Source organism: Ambystoma mexicanum, chromosome 7q (genome assembly GCF_040938575.1).
Source record: "Ambystoma mexicanum isolate Mex_15411 chromosome 7q, UKY_AmexF1_1, whole genome shotgun sequence".
In the NCBI taxonomy this organism is placed as follows: Eukaryota; Metazoa; Chordata; class Amphibia; order Caudata; family Ambystomatidae; genus Ambystoma; species Ambystoma mexicanum.
The window spans coordinates 138,333,929-138,353,375 of NC_090941.1; the positions used below are offsets into that span (position 1 = coordinate 138,333,929).

General features: G+C 44.4%; 1 protein-coding gene across 2 annotated transcripts in view; it reads right to left on the bottom strand.

Annotated features, from left to right (window-relative positions):
- The window catches only part of ABCC4 (ATP binding cassette subfamily C member 4 (PEL blood group)), a 2,280,107-nt gene that overhangs the window by 136,278 nt on the left and 2,124,382 nt on the right, over positions 1–19,447 (bottom strand). For both annotated transcript variants that reach the window (XM_069639145.1, XM_069639144.1), the window contains exon 27: positions 3,933–4,022. In XM_069639145.1, coding sequence (XP_069495246.1) covers positions 3,933–4,022 — 90 coding nt within the window. The remainder of the gene's footprint in view (positions 1–3,932; positions 4,023–19,447) is intronic.

Genomic DNA, 19,447 nt, shown 5'->3' on the forward strand with positions numbered 1-19,447 from the left:
GAACGTCCAAACTTGGTGAGCTTACTCCACACTACTGACATGACACAATTGAGCCGAGCCTATCACTGATATTAATCATGACACATTGTCCTCTCTCTTCTTCCTTCCTTGCTGCAACCTGACTCTATCCTTACTATTCCCACTTACATGCAATCATACAATTACTGTGATAAACATAAATAGGTTTTAAACTTATGATGCACTAATGACAATGTGATTTCAACCCACTGAAATTTACCTGTGTTTATCACAAAATGCACGTCAAAAAAATCAATCACTTTGCACTTCTCACCTCTTGTGGCACAAATTGGGTCCCATGATATGCCACTCGTGTACAATCCGACATCTTATTAATATGTAAAAACCAATGCATGATATATGACTAACATAGCCTTGATATGATAGAGACCGTTGTTTGGTCAAAACACATGTCGGCACCCTCAGTGACAAAGACCTATTGGCACAATATTAGAGCAAGTGTTCTCCTTATTCAACAAATTGTGATCAAACAAATCAAATGAACATCAGAAAATCTTGTGTACGCAGCGCCAATATCGTGGGAATCCAACAAAAACTTACCACAAATTTAGTGATGCATGTAATGATGGCCTGTCCAATTTTCCAGAGCTTCTGCTGGCTATATTGTATCATATCACCAACCTTTGCACGATTGCACATTTTACATTTACCACATTTACAGATATCATTAGTTGTGTTGTACTCGCATAACCAATTCTCTTATTGCTGTACTAATCTCTCAATAAGCTTGAAATGAAGTTCATTGCTGTTAAGGTACTCCATATATTTAAATAAGAGACAGATTGTCAATAAAGCGGTACCAATGTACTATACGATTAATATACACACCACCTATCGGACCATGCTATGGTTGCCTCCCACCAACCTATATACAGATTGGCGTATGCTGCAGGCATGCATGAACCCATAGCTGTACCAACTGTTTCCTTCAAGGATTAATTTTCAAAGAGAAAAATATTGTGAGTGAGACACAAATGTAGCATACTTAAAAGCATGGCATTCTGATATTTATAACTAATGGACCGTGAGTCCAAATAATACTTACAAGCAAGAATGCTAAATTCATGGGAAATATTTGTATATAGGGACACCCCATCCAGAGAAACCAGGACAGAAGAGGACTCCCAATTGATGTCATCAAGTTTCAACAATAAATCTGAGGTGTCCCTAATATAGGAATTCAGACTCTTGACAAAAAATTGAAAAAAACGATCTAAAAATGTAGACAGGTTTTCCAAATGTGATCCAATAGGTCTTCCCTGTGGCCGTAAAAGATCTTTGTGCAACTTAGGTAAAAAGTATAAAATTGGGGTCGAAGGATGGTTATTCTTAACTTAAAATCACATCTTCCCAATCAAAGATACCAGGCTTAAACCAACCACCAAACAAGAGATGAAACACATTTTTAGTCTCTAATAAAATGGCCTCATTAACTGGTACATAACAGTCTGTATTGCAAAGTTGACTGTATGCCTCTTCTAGATATAATTTCTTATCCCATATTACCACTCCACCACCTTTGTCAGCTTGATGAATGACGATGTCAGTTGCAGATTGCAGATCTCTAATAGCATGGGTTTGCTCCAACATGAGATTAAAATCCTGCTTTGGAATTGAGTCACTCAATTTCTTAAATTCTTTAAGAACCAATTCTTGAAATACATCACTCTTCTCATTGATGATATTAGGTCAAAATCTAGATCTAACCATCAAATCATGCTCAGTATTGGCATCACTAAAAATCCCACATCTCATCAACATCATATCGGCATCCACATCTGCAATGCCACTGTCATCCTCTTGCAAATTATCAAGACATATATTAATGCTGATAAATCCTTAACAGGTAACAGATGCATTACTCTTTTATCCAAAATATGAGAGGTTTTATCTGGTTGTATCTTAGTTTAATTATATTTTGCTAAGCTCAATTTTTCAAAAATGTAAAGAGATCCATACGTGAATCAGTATCATCAAAGGACATACCAGGGAGAATGAAAGCCCTAATTCCAATACAGATCTTTCAGCAGGCACAATGACCCTCTTGGAGATATTGAAGATCTAAAGTGCTCATTCTGCATTCTTCACTCTCTTGCCCTCAATCTCTGGCCTCTGCCAAAGTGGGTCACACAGCTCTTTAATAATCTTTCTGATTAATCAACTTTTTCTTCTTGTGCTTTTCTTGCTAAGCCTCCTCTTCCTCGAATCCTTCCCCTTGCCTTTCTCTCTGCCTTGGTCTCCATATGGAGCAAATAAATTATTCTAGGATGTTTAAACAAATGGTTCTTCTTTCCATATCAGATTACTATTTTTGAACTAGCTGAGAATTCTATTCTTTTGCTATTTCTGTAGTTCCATTCTGCTGCTCTGTGATGTACTCATTAAAACATTTGCCAAAAGTATAAATTCTGTTCTGTTCATAATCCATTTTATCCCTCCAAAACCTTTGTTGCTTACGTAGGGGAAATTCCCCTTCAAATGTTTCTTTATTTTCTTCAAGTCTGGGCATTCTTCTTTTACACTCATCCCCATCATTCAAAGAGAATAACTGTTCTTCCATCTCTTATATTTCTTTAATCAATTTGGCACAATCAGATTTCACAACCTTAATTAGCATGCCCATATCATCAAAGGAACAACTGTTAGTATGCTAGTATGTTATTATGCTCAGACCATTCATTTAACAAAAGGGGATCTACATCTTTGTATGTTGTATGTTGGGATCGTCAAATTGCTCAAACCTCTCGGGATCCATTTTTTCTCCACATACATTTGGAGAGTCGTCGCCTCCCACCATTTGGACACTTCTCATTTTTTCAACCTTTCTAGTTTGTCCATTCTTTGTTGGAATGTCAGTCCAGCCGATGGCACAGCAGATTCATTTTTGTCTCCTGTCGCCACAACTTCCTTGAACAAAAACTTGTGCCACAGCCAATCATCTAGCTTCAACTTGTTCAGCCATAATGGATGCAAGAAATTAGGAAGTGCACCTCAGTTCAACAAATCCCCCCCCAAAAATACAAAACACAGCACAGATGTCCTGCTCATCCTAAACGGGACTATTTAGGAATGGATCATCTGTGTCAAGCACTTAAACACAAACCAAGAATGCATTGACAGGAGCTAGGAACGAAACAGAATCCTACTCGAATTGTATTTCCTTTACAAAATGAGTAAACATTCCTAAAGTGGGCACTATAGACTGCAGTGTGAAAATGTATCACCAAAGCTTGTTACCCCTCACATGCAACAAAACAGTGAAGGGCACTGCGCATGTAAGATAATAAACAGCGTAAATACGCACGTACCTGGGCGGGAGGCGGCAGCTTGTCAAACCAAACAAGAACACTGTTGCCTTCGATCAAAGTGCAAAGTGTTCAGCCATTTGAATAATGTTTCCAGTTGTATTCTGCTGGTGTGGCTTTTTCAATACATTTTTACAGCACTAGCACTTTATCAGAACGAGTGCCCGGATCTTTTTTAAGTTTGTGTCAGCTCGCTATATGTTGGAGCGGTGCTGGGAACTTTGAGTGAGGTGTGTATTTATTTGGGGTATGCCTTTCCCCTGCTCTGAGGCACCTGCTGCAATTCAGCAGGCTCTGCGCTTTGATGGAAGACAACAGTGTTCATATACAGGTATATTATATATACACATGTATTATATATATATATATATATATATATATATATATATATATATATATATATATATATATATATATATATATATATATAGTTAAATATATATACCCATCTTGATTGACAGTTGATGGGGCTTACTTGTATCCTGAGGATGTGGAACTGGAAAGTTTACTGGATCAAATGTTTAAAAGACAGCATGCACATTCAAATATATAAAGACATAGCTCAGTAGAAGTCTTTTGTAAACTTACCTCGTCTAATGCATTCCATAACTCTTCATCTGTATGCTCACCAAAAGGGTCAAGATTTTTCCTCATTGTTCCAGTAAACAAGACCGGTTCCTAAAATAAAATGTAGCATTTTTTTTTTAAAACCCTAGGCATTCATTGCATGGAGAACAACGAAAATGAAACCAAGCGCTCATTTTTTTCTTAAGTGTAACAACATTTTAAATTAAATGGCAGAAAGTGTTACGATTAGATGATAAAACAACCCTTCTGCGGCTTAGGGTTGAACAGCATGTGATTGACCCATGTAAACCTTTAGCTGCCCACCCCACTACCAAACTTCAGCCAGAGCATTACATTAAAGTCAATAGATCATCTGCACAAATTGCCATTGCGTTCAGCCCCTGGCTAGGTTGGAAAGATTACAGAACATAGCAGGCTTGATTGAGCTTAAAGTCTGGAATAATCATTAATTGCATTGTTTCAATAAAAAAGGAACACTTTAAATTGTAAAGTGTGCATGACTCAAGTATAAGTAATCCAAGTCAAATATTAACAGAGGTGTGCTTTGGGACCGCCCCATAAATAAAGTTAATCTAAGAAACTATGAATGGCGTATGGATGTGGTTGCACATACTTCGCTTTTAATGGAGTTTGTGGAATAGGGTATAATGTTATGCAAGGCTAGCATGCTCCTTTAGAGTACAAAACCTACAGCTTCTGATTTTGGAAAGCTCTGCAAGGGGGTTATAAAAACTAGGCCATAAAGAGGGTTGAAACGGCTGACAGCGATAAATGGAAAATTAATTGGAGAAGAACAACGATGCAAGAGCAGCTAAACCACACAAACACTGCAGTTATCACATCTAAGAGTAACGTGCACTCCTCTTAGTGAAGGCAATCAAACCAACGTTATTCCTATTGTTTGGATCATACGAATTCACTTTCCTAATCTAACTAGATTTACCCCAATTCCATTGATTTCGGTTTTCTGTGTCTGCTACCTACTGGCCACAGTTAGATTAAAAATGTCTCTGCAATGCATTCACTGCATTTATTGGCTTTTGCCAATGTCTATGAAAATAACAGATAACCAATGAGTGGAGTTGGTTTATTAAAAATGACCTAAATATTTTAGCGGGAAATAAACTAGACCATTTAATAATTTAGGATAGATGTGCTGTATTAACTATGCCAAAGCGGAAATATTATTGTGGGTGACCTGTAAACTATTCATTATTGACGCTGAGGAACAATGTGACAAATAAATGATTGAGGAACTGTAGTCGAAACATGTATGTCATTGTATTCAATGTATGAGACTGAAAAGTGTGATAAACAGAAGTGTACATTGAATTGCCTGCTGTGTGTAAACTTTATTGAATAATGTTCTTTTTTGCTTAAAATTTAATTCCTTTTACTGAATACGTTTTTTGATAAAACAGGAATATTTGAGATACAAATGTATTGGATGTTGTGCGCAAGTATATTCAATATATTTTTGGTTACTTAATAATATAACTGGGTGGGTCTGTAAATATCAGATTTTACCTACAGTAAAACAGTGTTAGGAACACTTTTGGTTTATTATACTTATTGTGACAGTTCCTTGTCGATATGGGTTCTCCTCATTGGTAGAAATGCCACTTTCCTATTGGGCCATTATAGATGGCAGTGTGGTCAGAGCACCTGATCAAATATGTCATTTTTAATGTGTTCAGTTTACGGCGCAGGTTCTTAGGAATTTGCTGTTTAAGCGAAGGACTAAAGAGATAGCAAAGAAAGTTCAATACAGTTTTCATAGGCTGGAGAAAGGTGCAATTCATTTGCTGGGATTGGATCATTTCACCACAATTTCTGAGTAATAATTATTGCTAATCAAAACAAGAAAGTTACTTTGGAAGACATTGCGAATTAAGCAAAGGAAACATTCTGTATGGTAAAAAACATTGACAGTTCAGCAACAGGATTTGTAGTTCAGCAATCCAGAGTGACTGTGCTTTAAAAGCTTAACGATATTCCACGATTGTTTAACTGCGTTAGTTGTCAAGGTGGAAACATGGAATAGCTTTGCCAAGAATTGCATCTTATCATACGGTTTGCTCAAATGATTCACTAACACCTTTTGCAATACAATATTCAATCATGTTCTATTTTCACTAACATTGATATCAGCATCCAGGGCCGGTCTTACACCAGATTGCACCCCAGGCAGGAAGCATCGTTGACGCCCCTTTCCCCCGCCCCCAAAAATGGCAACTCAAAAAATTGTATGTTACAAAAGTTGTTTATAGGACACTTGATAAAGAACTAGATGGAAATACAAATGCAATAGAAATTTCAAAGGCATATTTTATTGTCTACCTGATCTCTGACAAACACACCAACACAACCTTTGTGTAATGTATTCGAGATGAGCACTAACTTCCATCCTATATCCTACAACCTCTGTTGCACAGCAGCTCCCTGATGGGGTCTGTTGACACCGTCCCAGAACTATCCATCCCCATACCATTCACCTTTACCCGACCCCATAACTGCTCACATCCAAACAAAGACACAATTTTCCATCCCCAGACATTACAGAGCTCTAACATGCCTGTGTGTTCCCCATACCTTTCCGTCGTATCCTCCTCCCTTCCTACACCCTCCTACCTCCATCCTTTCTCTCCTTCACTAATTTTTATCTGTCCCACACTTTTCCTACTTCACTGCAAAGCTACTCCAATATATCTTTGTTTAAATACATACTACTTCAGGTATGTTTTATGGTGAAATATGTCAAGCGTCCCTCGCTTCCCCTCGCTGCACCCCGCTGCCCTCCAGGAGGTAGGACATCCCAGAAAATGATTAGGCAACCTTTGTCTGGCTGTGCTGCTGTTTAAACATGAATAGAACCTCTAGAGGAGTTTTGGATGGGTGTGCCCACCCACACTAGCGTATAAAGGAATAGGTGACTGTCCTTCCATATGTTGAACCAGATGGATTTGGGATAGGGAGATCAAGTGAGATAGAGGAAGGTTTTAGCAAAATGAAATGAGTTACTACTGGCACATGCCAGGCTTGTATGCAACAAATATTTATTTCCCATACACTTAAGTTACTAGAGGCTGTCCAATATTGCCAAATAATATGAGAAAATCTGTGGAAATATTATGGAAATGGCAGTGAAATAATTAGGGGGGAAATCTAAAAATGTGCAGAAACGACAGTGAAAATGGCTGTTACGTTTTCGCAAAGTAATGCTTAAAATAATAAAACAAGCTACATCAAACTGCAATCGTTATATGTACTCATTACACTGCTGAATCTAAGCTAATCTTTTCCTGCTGTGAAACTACCCCGGAGCCCACCAAGGAGACAGGGCGGACTGGCCTCCAGGGAGGATGGGAGACAGCTTAGTTCCCTGTGAACCTGCCGTGTGCACATATAAAATCAGGTGTGGACACACAGTGCACCCTCCCCATCGGATATAACTGATGATTCCCACGCACCTGCTAGCCCTCCCACCCCATCTGCACACACACAAAACCAGAGGTCTGACACTGCCCAGCGCTGCCCAAAGACAACTGCATCCTGCGTACCCTGGAGTCTGTCCTGGGTGCAGCGTTCCAGCGGGAGCCTCTGGAGACAGCAGCCGCTGCTGCGCCTAAGGTCTGGGAGGAGAGGCCTGGGGCCTGAAGGACAACTGGGAGCACCACGACCAGGGGAGATAGCTCATGCGGGTGTTATACATGACGCAGACGGGTCAAATTAGCGCCTTATATAGCAAAACATAGACACCTACGTTTAGAGCACAGAGGAAGGGGCTATTCAGTGGGTGGCGGCCAGGCCGTAAATGCCAACATCCCTTTTTCTGGGCCGCCAATGCCCACGCCGGGGTAGGAAGCATGGCTCTCCAGTCCAGACACCAGTGACCGGCTCAAGAATAGGCCCAGCTTACAACACCTTGAACCAAGACAGCAGTAGGGGGTACTGGGAAGATGGCAGCTGCATGCCCATATGTAAACATTATAACCTAGAGATGCGTAGAGCAATGCAGGGGTCTGCACAGGTAAGCGCATGCATTGGTGTATATTGGCCAGAAGCGAGAACATAAGAGTGGGCTCGAAAATAGATTGTAGACATCCACGAGAGATGGATGCAGCCTGCAGGTGCATCCGATCCGTACAGCTAATGATAGAAGGCTAGTTAGGTAGATAGCGGAATGGCTGCGTGAATTGGTGGGTGTGTGTGTGTATAGTCAGCGTGGGTGGACAGGTGCATGTAAGGATGACTGTGCATGCATGGTGCACTGACAGTAAACCGACGAATGAATGGATGGGTGAATGCATGAACACATGAGATGATGATGATGGATATATGGTCTCGTGGCTGGACAGCTGTCGTGTCGCTGATGGGTCAAGTTCCTGTCTTCAGTAATTCTGCCTTCCTGTGTGATTCTGCAAGCTTGCAGTTTTCTTGGAAAAATAGGCAAAGCACAGAATAGTTTGGAGGTCCAGTTCGAAAACAGGCAAGACAGATCCGAAAGATTAAGAATTAAAGGGTGATTTTTTAAATACGTGGATAATATCATAAAAGATCATAAAAGATGCAGCAAGGGATCTTTACCCCTTCATTACCAAATTAATAAATCTGTCATTCTCCAATAACACGATCCCAAGTAATCTGAAACAATCTTGGGTCCTACCACTGTTAAAAAAACAAACTCTTGACCCAGATATACCCACGAATTATAGACCCATTACCACTGTCCCATTCTTACTAAAAAACTTGACAGAGTGGCCCATTTACAAATTCAGGATTACCTTGAGACAAACCAATTACTAGGAACTCGCCAATCTGGCTTTCGTTCTCAACATTGGACGGAAACGGCCCTTGTTGATCTCAAGAGCCAGATAGACAAACTCAAAGATAAATGTAGGGCTGCCATCCTTCTTCTCCTTGACCTCTCCGCTGCCTTTGACCTGGTTGACCACAAAATCTTGTGGAACCACTTGTCATCGGCAGCACACTTCTCCCACTCTGCGGTCACATGGATCAAATCCTTCCTTGACACCAGGACCATGCAGGTCTTCTCACCCCTAGCAGCAGCCAACCCTATTCCCATTACATGCGGTGTCCCACAAGGATATTGTGTCTCACCCACTTAGTATAATATATTTACAAAGCCCCTATTCGACAAGCTGGAGCATCTGGGTGTCACCTACACTAACTATGCAGATGACACCCAGATACTCCTCACTTTATCCGGCAATTACAACTCGGACGCCAACCGGATCAATGAAGTCTTCTCCATCATTCAGGCATGGATGGCCACACATGGCCTCTGCCTGAATGATGACAAGACCGAACTGCTCCTTGTCGGCTCACCTAATACCATCCGGAATCTCAGCCCTAGTTACACCAGCTTCACCATTGACGGTAACACCATTCCCATCGCTAAGAGTTTAAAAACGCTTGGTTTCTACTTAGACATGAATACCAACCTCGCCAAACAAATTAATATGACCGGCTCAGCCACTGCTTACCCTGGTAAACTAATTAGGGCCCGCAGACCTTTGATCTCCTCCAACAACTGCCTCATTTTAGCCAGAGCACTTATACAATCCAAACTGGATTACTGTAACAGCCTTTATGTAGGTGCCAACAAAACGGTAATCAATAAACTGCAAGTTCTACAAAACAATGCACTCCGTGCCGCTCTCAATATTCCTAGAAGAGAACATATCTCGGCTACAAGAATTTCATGCAAATGGTTCTCCATCCAACAAAAAATAGACCTAAAAACCATCTGCCTCACTTAAAAAGCTCTCAACCACCTAGCCCCGCCCTATTTAACCAATACATTCACCTTAAAACAGAATATCAGAACCACCAGATCCTCCAATACACTACAACTGATGGTGCCCAAATATTCCCTTAAAAGAGCCGGTGGATCCAGCTTCCCAGTTCTAGCCTCACAACTGTGGAACACTATCCCACTGGATATCAAATGCACCCCCACCTTCCAACCTTTCAGAAATAAGGTCATCACTTGGTTACTCAATAAATAATGTATGCCTAATGTATGAATGTATCCTTTACTATGTCTGCGTGTTACTATCTGCTTTCTTGTAACTATACATATGTTGCACAAATGTACAAATGTTCCTCACCTTTGCCTGTAACTTGATGTTTAAGTGCCCATATACCCCTGGGTCAGGAGCGCTATACAAAAATAAATAAACAAAAACAAATACATATTCTAAGCCTGCGCTCACTGAGACATATGGAGTTTCTTCAGATTTACAGTAAGGATATACATTAATGATACAGTTACTTACCATAATTATAACGGTAAACACCGCTGGGCCAATTTGGCAGTGGCAGCCGGCAGGGCTCAAGGGTGGCTTCTGGGCTCCTCCTTGCAGGGCACCTGCATACGTCCTTCTGGCCCTTGATCCAGCCCGATTCCTTTGGCAATTTCAGCACAACTGACACAGGGTCACAGAAGGGCAGGCTGCCCATAAATCAACCCCCTGTGTCAGTGCAGGGCATGCACTGAAGGATTTCACGTGTGGCCAGGCCTGGGCCTGGCTGGTGCCACCCGTGGTAGTGAACGCAACACATGTTGCTATTTGCTGCCCTAAGGCTGCTCCCTCCTAGCATAATAAAAACGTACACAACAAGTGAGTGACGAACAGTAGTAATTTATTTTTTTACAAACTTTTTTTTATGAGTTACTAAGTTGATGGACTATCGTCGGACTACTGGTGCAGTGCCCCTTAGTGGTTGACACATCAGACAGCTGCCTGCACTGCCTGACACAAAGACCCGCCCTGTCAGCATCATCATCAGAGTGAGCAAGATGTCCTTCTGCATCAGACCACAAGTATTTTTTACTAGATTTGAAAAGCTCTTCTGCAAACTTCAAGCATTAGATGACACTCTTCACCAAGGAAAAGCATCCTCCACCCGACCAGGGCCAGGCTCCACTCACTACCAAGCACATTTAGGGCTATGATATTCAGGCAGCAGTGGTGCCAAATGTTGCTCATACCTAGAGGCAGGTATGGTACTCCCCAAAGAGTTGATTAAAATGGTACCCAAAGGGAGTCCTTTCATCTCTCCCGTCTCACAAAAGTTCGTGTATGTGAATAGAAAGTCAAAACATGTTGATGTGCACATAATCCTAAATGGCAAAGTTCAACTGAGAACCTGAGATGGCACATTTCTACGTCAAGAACAGTGGTACAACCTTCTACTATTTTGCACTAAGATATTCTTTATTTCGCTAAACAGACTGGTCCCCCATTATGGTGACTTGCTAATGAGATCGTGATGAAATATTTGATTGTTAGACGGTCAGTTTCCAGTAAAATGTGGAAGACATTTCTTGTGGCTATGGAGACATTGATGATGATGTGAAGAGGCCTTTTTTCTTTTAGAATAAGTAGCCTTTAAACAATTGTACCTGGTCACGCCAACCAAATTTTGTAAAAGCGTGTGATAGAAGAGACTTCTGAGTTTGCCTATATATATATATATATATATATATATAGGGCAGAGCTTTGACGGGAGCTGAGGGAACTGTTGTTTTTAACCGAGGGTCTTCTTCTGGTTCCACTCAAAAGAATGGGCGGGTTTTGTGTAATCAAAGGGAGCTGTGTGAACTTAAATTGATGCAAGACACCATCAGTCCCAAAGTACAGTCCTAGAGCTTGTCGATTCCGAATAACAGCGATTTTGTGAAAGAAATACATTATTGCCCCGACAAGGACTATGTGTTGAAGATTATCTTTCTGTAATTTACACATTACCAACTTGTACCTCTTGCTTGCCTTAGTCTTTAGTTCAGTTGGGAATACTGAAGCAATGGCAAGTCTTTGACCAACACCAATCAAGATCTAACCACACAGCCATTACAAAATGATGCAACATTTGGGGGCTTCACCAAAACCAACAGGCTGACATAAAACAGAGATTAGCTGACTGTGAAACAACTGGCCGAAAGGCAACAGACGACAGGCTCCCAAATAAACTCCTGTATCTTTGAAATGGGGTAAGAGGGACTTAACACAAACATCCATCAACATGTTTACAAAACCATCTACACTTACATGCTCAATGTAAACAAAGCACAGGCTTTTGGTATTTAAGAGTACAGGAGAGGATTACTACTGCAGGCTTTCTCTATTAGCCCCTTTAAACTTGCAGCGACCAGAGAAAAGAGAGAAGAGAGAGCCCTAAAGGCAACAGCAGAATGCAGGGCGAGCTGCACTTTCATTGAACAGGGGCTTTCATTGAACAGGGTAACTTAAATAGCTTGCTTTGCTACACAAGTACCAATTTAATTAGCAAACCTACAGAATTGCATAATAAATTGCTTATTTTATGCCTTGCAAGAAGCCTGCAGATTATGACCAGAGTTCTGAGAGTCACAGACAAAATCAGATAGAGCCTTTTGTACTGGCAGTGCCTTCAAATCACACAAACAGATACATCAAATAATACCAGAATTAAATATAAATATGATATTGTCGCTTCACTCTGAAAATCTTAAAAATATTGTAGCACGATTACCAGTCTTGAAGATCTGGAATCAGAAAATTTTACAAAATCTCAGAATATTTTATTTAATTAATTAAGAATCTGCATATTTGCTATCCTGAAATCCTCCCACCAGTAAAGCCACCTTGCCAAATGAGTATTATAAAAAAATCTGCAATACTAGACAAGCCAGAAAACCCCAGAGCAACAAGTGTCGAAGTGATCCAGATCATATTCATGTTACATAGAACATCCAGGTCAAAGGAAACCAACCCATTGCATAAGAATGCAAAGGAAGGAAGACCATGTCAGACACAAAGATAGAACAATTAGCTATCCAATCATGTTGGGAGAAAATGTGCAAACAAGAATCATGACAGATAAGGTGCCTCAACTTGCCAAGATCCCACATAAAATTGGTTTGAAAAAGAAGCCAAATACAACATAAGAGCAAAGTCATCTCTGGCTCTCTCACCCCAGGAGCAAGCATGAAACAATAACAATAGCCCCATCACACAATAGGAAATTAACACAGCAAACCAGTGTGATGGTTGAAGTTTGTAAGCTCCTGCAACTTTCGAGGAGGTTCAAATGTAGACCTCCTTAAGCTCTCTCTGATGCCCCATGATATGTAACCCTTACTCTAATGTAAAACTAGCAGTTTAAAAGAAAATATGGTTCACAATGTGGTAGCAAAGACAATATTCAGGCTGTATTCTCTAGAAGGCAGATCAGATGACTCGGGTTACAGTTTAGCACGTAGATACAATCACAAATACATAGGGCTCAGAAGGTTACTATACAAATGATATATAACCATTTCTTTCACTAAATATATCACACTAAATACTTTATATTTAAAATAAATATAAAAGGTACTGAAACTGGTCTTAGCCCAGTAGAAGTAAAGAGTGTATAGTAGGAATAGAGGAATATCTCACTACTGCAATTGACTCAAACAATATAACATTAACTTCCGCAGAGTGCCGTAGGGTTCGGTAGAAATGGCCTGGTGCAAGCTAAGCAACGACCTTTGCAAGGTCGATTACCACTGAAGCCCATCCCATATGGAGGTAGTTACGGCTATTATTACCACCATTACCACCCCTGGCCGACTGTCAGGTTTTCAAATGACTTTGTTAATAGGAAACTGGCAATAGGGAAACTACAAACAAAAATGGCTGCCTGGTAAATAGAAAAGAGGCTTTTTACATGGCAGCTAGTGAGAGGATGGGATGAAGATCCGGACAAGGAGATGGCAAGTAAGAGGGGAAATGACATGGTGGTGAATGGGGATATGATGTGTGGCAATGGCTTCCAGGGTGGCAGAGGGACTGTGTGGTGAGGAGAAAAAGGGCCGCCTACTGGCTGCAGCAGAAAAGAACATAGTGGTTGGGGGAGGTGTGCAGAAAGCTGGAAAGGAATGCAAGTTGATACTGACAGGTACAGTCCACATTCCTCACCTTCTGATTTATTGAGGTCTAGGATATCCATTAAACTGTAGTGTTGCATTTGCCTGCTGCTGATCAACCCCTGGTTCCAACGGTTCGAACCTGAAGGGTGCTGGGTTACCTTCTTCATCATACACTGACTGCATGGATTGGAAATACCTAGCCCTTGAGACTGGCGCATCTGTCGGATGGCATTTGCAGCAAAACTGAATCGCCTCTTTACGGCGAAGAGTCCCGACGGTACCTCTGTCCATTTAGGTGTCGATTTATTGATTTGTTTACTTATGTAGCACTTATATACAGGTTAAGTGCTTCAAAGCGCTTCAAGGCGGGAAGGTAACAAGGTAATACAGTAATCATTCTTAGGCCTTGAACATTTCGAATGATCTAAATGGAAAAACTAGCATACCAGGCTCGACGGCATTTCTTTTAGTGCAAGTGCATGACGTGGTACAGTTGTGACCAAGCTCGTAAGGGGGAATGGGAAACGGTGGGGCTGGGACCCGACATACGACTAACTGGACCTAGGACATTTAGGTAATTAATGCATATTCTCGGGGACACAGCTCCGCCGCAACGTCCTCGCCTTGGAAGCAAGACGACACAGAGCAACACAGGTTTGATCCCTGGGTCTCTGCTTAGAAACCTCTGGGCATTAAGCGCATTATTTATAACCTGTCATATCATACAGGCAGAGATGCAGAGACGAGGTGGGGGGGGGCTGTGAGGGAGAACAAATAGTCCGGTCCAGCAGGGCCCTGGGTTAAGTGCAGAGAGGTTGCCCCGCTCAAGGAACGTAAACTGAAACTGCAGTAATGTTGAAGTGAACAAGGCAACCAGTGAGCAAAAACTGAACAGAGTTTGGGAGAAGTATGGTGGAGAGAAAATAAAGGAGGTTAGCAGGGGAGAGGAAGAGAAAAGGAAGGTCTTGAGGAGTTTCTGGAACTTAAGGTGCTCTGGCTCAAGACGTGGAGAGGCAGGGAGGCTGTTCTAGAGGGAAGGACCTGCAGAGGATTAAGGTCTACCCCTAAATCTCTGTTTGTGAAACCGGCTCACTCGCAGAGAGTTGGAGGACGAGCGGAGGACTCCAGAGGGAGAGTATTTAGGAAGAGAGCGTTGTAGATGGTGTGGGCACCAGCCCCCGAAAACCTTGTGGATTATGCAGAGGGTCTTGAACTTGATCCTTGCAGCCACGGGGACCCATTGGAGGGATTTTAGCGCCAGAGAGATGTGGTCAAGGATAAGTTTTGCGGTTCTGTTCTGGATGAGTTGTAGAGGACGGAGAATAGAAGTAGGAAGATTGAAAAAGAGGCTGTTGCAACAGTCCGGCATAGAGAGAACCAGGGCTCTCGAGGAGATGAGTCTCTGGGCGAAAGTGAGAACAGGTAGAATACCTGTGAGGAGGTGTAGTTGGACTTTTTGGAGTTGTCTGAGATGTGAGAAGAGAAGAAGAGAGTGGAGTCGAAGATGATCCCAAGATTGTTTGCCTCATTGGTAGGTGAGGGCGCAGGGCCAGGAGAGGCAGGCCAGTGAGAAAGTGGGAGCGCCAATGAGGGCGATCTCTGTCTTACTGGCATTCAGGCATAGATTGTTAGCAGAAGGGAAACAATTTCAGTGCTGAACAAATATTTGGTGCTGTGCACATGGACGGCTGTCCCATCGTCAACGCATTTGCAAACTAGGAGTTGTGATTATGTCTTGACCCATTTCTTTTGTATTCAACAGATGACAGTATGGAAAATTGGTAATTCATTTGTAGTCCGGGCTGAGAAGAAGGTGTAGCAGTGGAGTGTAGGCCCTGTAGGGGAGGCATGGTATCACAAGTATGGCACTGACACAATGGATACAATTTGTAAAACCTTTATTGAAAATGTTGGGGCTGGATCCACCAGGGGCGCCGAGATGCACTGACGCATCCGCACTGGTCTCCTCCAAAGGGCGCTGTAAGTGGGACTTGAGCCCCAACCAGGCACCCAGGAGTACAGTGCCGACCCCCCCCACGGATTGCTATCGCAGCGGAGCCCCCGCGGACCCCAACTCCGATCTTCCGACGTGGAGAACTCGTCGAGTTCGGGCCCTTGGAAAGAGGAGGGAGAGGGAGCTCCGCCTCCCCCCGCGCCGCGGCTCTGCAGGAAGTAACGGAGAGCCGCGGCTCGGGTAGGGCCCACGGGAGCTGCCCCCCTCCACACCGAACTTCTCTGTGGCGGATCCCGCGTCCCCCGGGGCCCGAGCGGGGCCACTCAATAACTCGGGCAGATCGCTGCTCTGAACCGGGAGGGAGAGTGAGCCCTGCCTCCCCCGGCACCGCGGCCCCCGCGCGAGGCACCGGCAAGCCGCAGCCTACGTGAGGCCCACAACACCGCCGGACGGCGCGGAAGAGCGCCCCCCCCCGACCTCGCTGTGGGGGCTTACAAGCCCATCTGAGCCCGGGCGAGACCACGCAGTGCTCCGGGCTGTTCCCCCCTCCTGGGGCTTCGTTCTGGGACTACGTGCCGGGCCCGGCGGATTGAACTTCCCCCGCGTGCACCGGTGGACTGTGGAGCTGGCGCAGGAGCGCACACAGGAGGCACTGCCTGCCCCCTCAAGATCTTTGGCCCCCTTGATGCCCGCGGGGCCAGACCTCATCGGGGACCCCCAAAAGCAGAGGCCCCCACCGGCGGAGCGAGAGAGCGGGTGCTCCCCCCTGGCAGGGGTGCCCACGACAACCCCTCCCCCACCGGGCCTTCCCTGGATCCCACACAGCTTAGGAGACGCACGATGAGCGATCTGTGGCCCCCACGGGCTAGGGTGCCCCAAATCAACAATCAACAACCAGCATCATGGACAAAGGGGTACTCCCCCGGGCTAACTACAGCACTTATTGTATGACCCCAAAACAGTGACCACAAAGACTGCTTGTGCAGAGGCGACCTGATTCAAAGCTGGGACGGGGAGTGATAGGCCCTTATCGGCTGTGGCTTGGAGATTCGGCTTGAGCAAACTCCCGCCCCAACAGTGAGTACAACGTCAAGGCCGCATACAGGGAAGACCCCCCACTGCCCTCCCTCTGGCGTAGTCTGGTGACCCGGCGGCACTGCCCACTGGGCCTGGGGCATTCAGGAGAAGATCCCGTGGAGATGGTCAGGGGGGGCCTATGAACTGGAAGGAATCCCTGCAGAGATTTCGACGCTTGCCCCCAGGCTCACCAACCCGCCCGGAGATGGCGGCCCCGGCACACCTGGATATGTCTGACACTAGCACAGTCACCAAAGGTATGGCTGCCCTCCTGGAGGAAATAAGAGGCTTCAGAGCAGACATAACGCTACGGCTGGATACCCTGGATAAAAAAGTGGACAATATAGACGACAGGGTCCAAGCGCTTGAAAACAACACAGCCTCGAATGACATATTCAAGACGCAATTCGACATGCGCCTATCGGAACTCGAGAGGAGAGAAGAGAAATGCTCCCTAAAGCTGGATGACTTAGAAAATAGGGAACGACGCTGTAATCTTCGCTTTTTGGGGTTCCCGGAGCGGGAAGGTGAAACGCAAATGGACATAATCAAAGCTGTGAACGCGGTGGTGGGATCACTCTTTGAGGGGGCGAACACGAATGAACCCACTATTGATAGAGCTCACAGGGCGGGAGCGGTCAACAGAGGCCCCAGGTCCATTCTCGTACGTTTCCACTACTTCGCGGAGAAGAACAAAATACTGGAACTGGCACGTAAGAGGGGCCCGGTGGACTGGGAGGGGGCCCGGATTTCGGTGTACCAGGATCTGTCCGCCTTCACCCTGGCAAGACGTCGTCTCTGCTCCCCGCTGACGAAAATGCTCCAAACCAAGGGGGTCCGATACAGGTGGGGATACCCTTTTTCGCTTTCCTTTGAACTGGAAGGGTACAAAAATGCCCTGGTCACGGAGGATGACATTCGTAGGGTGTCGGGCGAACTTCTCGGAGAACCAAACATGGAAGGGGAAGAGCAAGAGCGTGGAAGAGAGCCTGTTGGACCCGTGAGAATTAAGGCTTCTCAGGAGAGACGTAAAGTCCGAGGCCACAGGAAGTTCAGAAGAGTGGCTCCGACATCCCCTGGTCAACCTGACACTTGAGGAACCCCAAGAAGCTTCACGGTCTAGTTTGATTTTCATGCCATTGGGGGAAGCACTGTAATTATTTGTAATCTGAACATGACAGGGGGAAGGGGGGGCTCAAGTTGTGGTTATTGAAGAGTACAAGAGCCCGGAGGAGGGAGACAATGGTGGCCTGGCTCAGCGACAGGATGAAGCCGCTGGTCCACCAGGCGTTCAGGGGGGAGGTGGGAGGGGGGAGGGAAATGTTGGGGTTTGTTCGAGAGGATTTTAGTTGGGTCAAGCCAAGTTTTCTGGTCTGTTTTGTAACTGTAGGTTTGTTATTTGACTATAACGGGGGGCGGAAGTACTGCGGGAGCACTGGAATTAGTCGTCCCGAGAAGGGAGACATAAGCTCTTACCATCGCTATGATGGATGATTCCTTGCAATATTTGACAGTGGGTTCGTTAAATGTGCGGGGGCTCAACTCTCCCACCAAAAGGTTGTTGCTGGTGAGGGAATTCTCAAGGCTCCGGCTCCAATTCTTATTTGTACAAGAAACACATTGGGTTAGGTACAAGGAACCAAAGCTGAGAGCTAAAGCTATTGAACAAGTGTATGCAGCGTCCTTCCAGGCCAAGAAACGAGGAGTGGCCCTATTGGTTTCTCCCGGGGCACACTTTGTTCTCAAAGCCCAGAGGTCAGACCCGGAAGGACGATATATCATGGTTAAAGGGGAGGTGAGGGGTCGGCTGTTCACCCTGGTCTGTATTTAAGCTCCGAATGAGGCGCAAGATGGCTTCTGGATGGGGATGAGAGAGAAAATTGTAGCATTTTCTGAGGGTACTTTACTGGTCGGGGGGGATTTTAACATGGTTCTTTGCCCTGACAGAGACAGGAGCTCGCCCAACCCATGCCCTAATCAACACCTCCAAAAAAAACTGGCTGAGGCATTTCAATCAGTTAACGAAGATCTGGGCTTGAGCGACACACACCACACAAAAAAAGATTGAGACCCCGACTTCACATTTTTCTCGAAACCCCATGCTACTTTCTCCCGTATTGATTATATCTTGGTTGACGCCATGCTCCGGGGCGAGGTCACGGAATCAGGGGTAGAGGTGGTTCCCTGGACAGACCATGACATGGTTAGATTAAAAATGGGTGTGCCCCCGGCCCCGCCACCTGGGTCCTTATGGAGGTGTAACGACCTCCTTCTGCACGACAAAAAGGTACGGCAATCCCTCCTTACAGCTAACACAGAATACTTCTCTATCAACGACAATGGGGAGGTCAGAGTTATGGGTGTCTGGGAGGCATTCAAGGCGACCATTAGAGGCATTCTCATCGAGACAGGTTCAAGAAAAAAAGAGGGAGAGGGGCCAAGAGGAGAAATTATTGAGGAAAAAGATAGAGGCTATCCAAAAGGGTGGGAAACTAAAAACACAAATGTTCCCCGGAAAGTGGGAGGAACTCCAAAGGTTGCGCTCAAGCCTGGCAGACATCC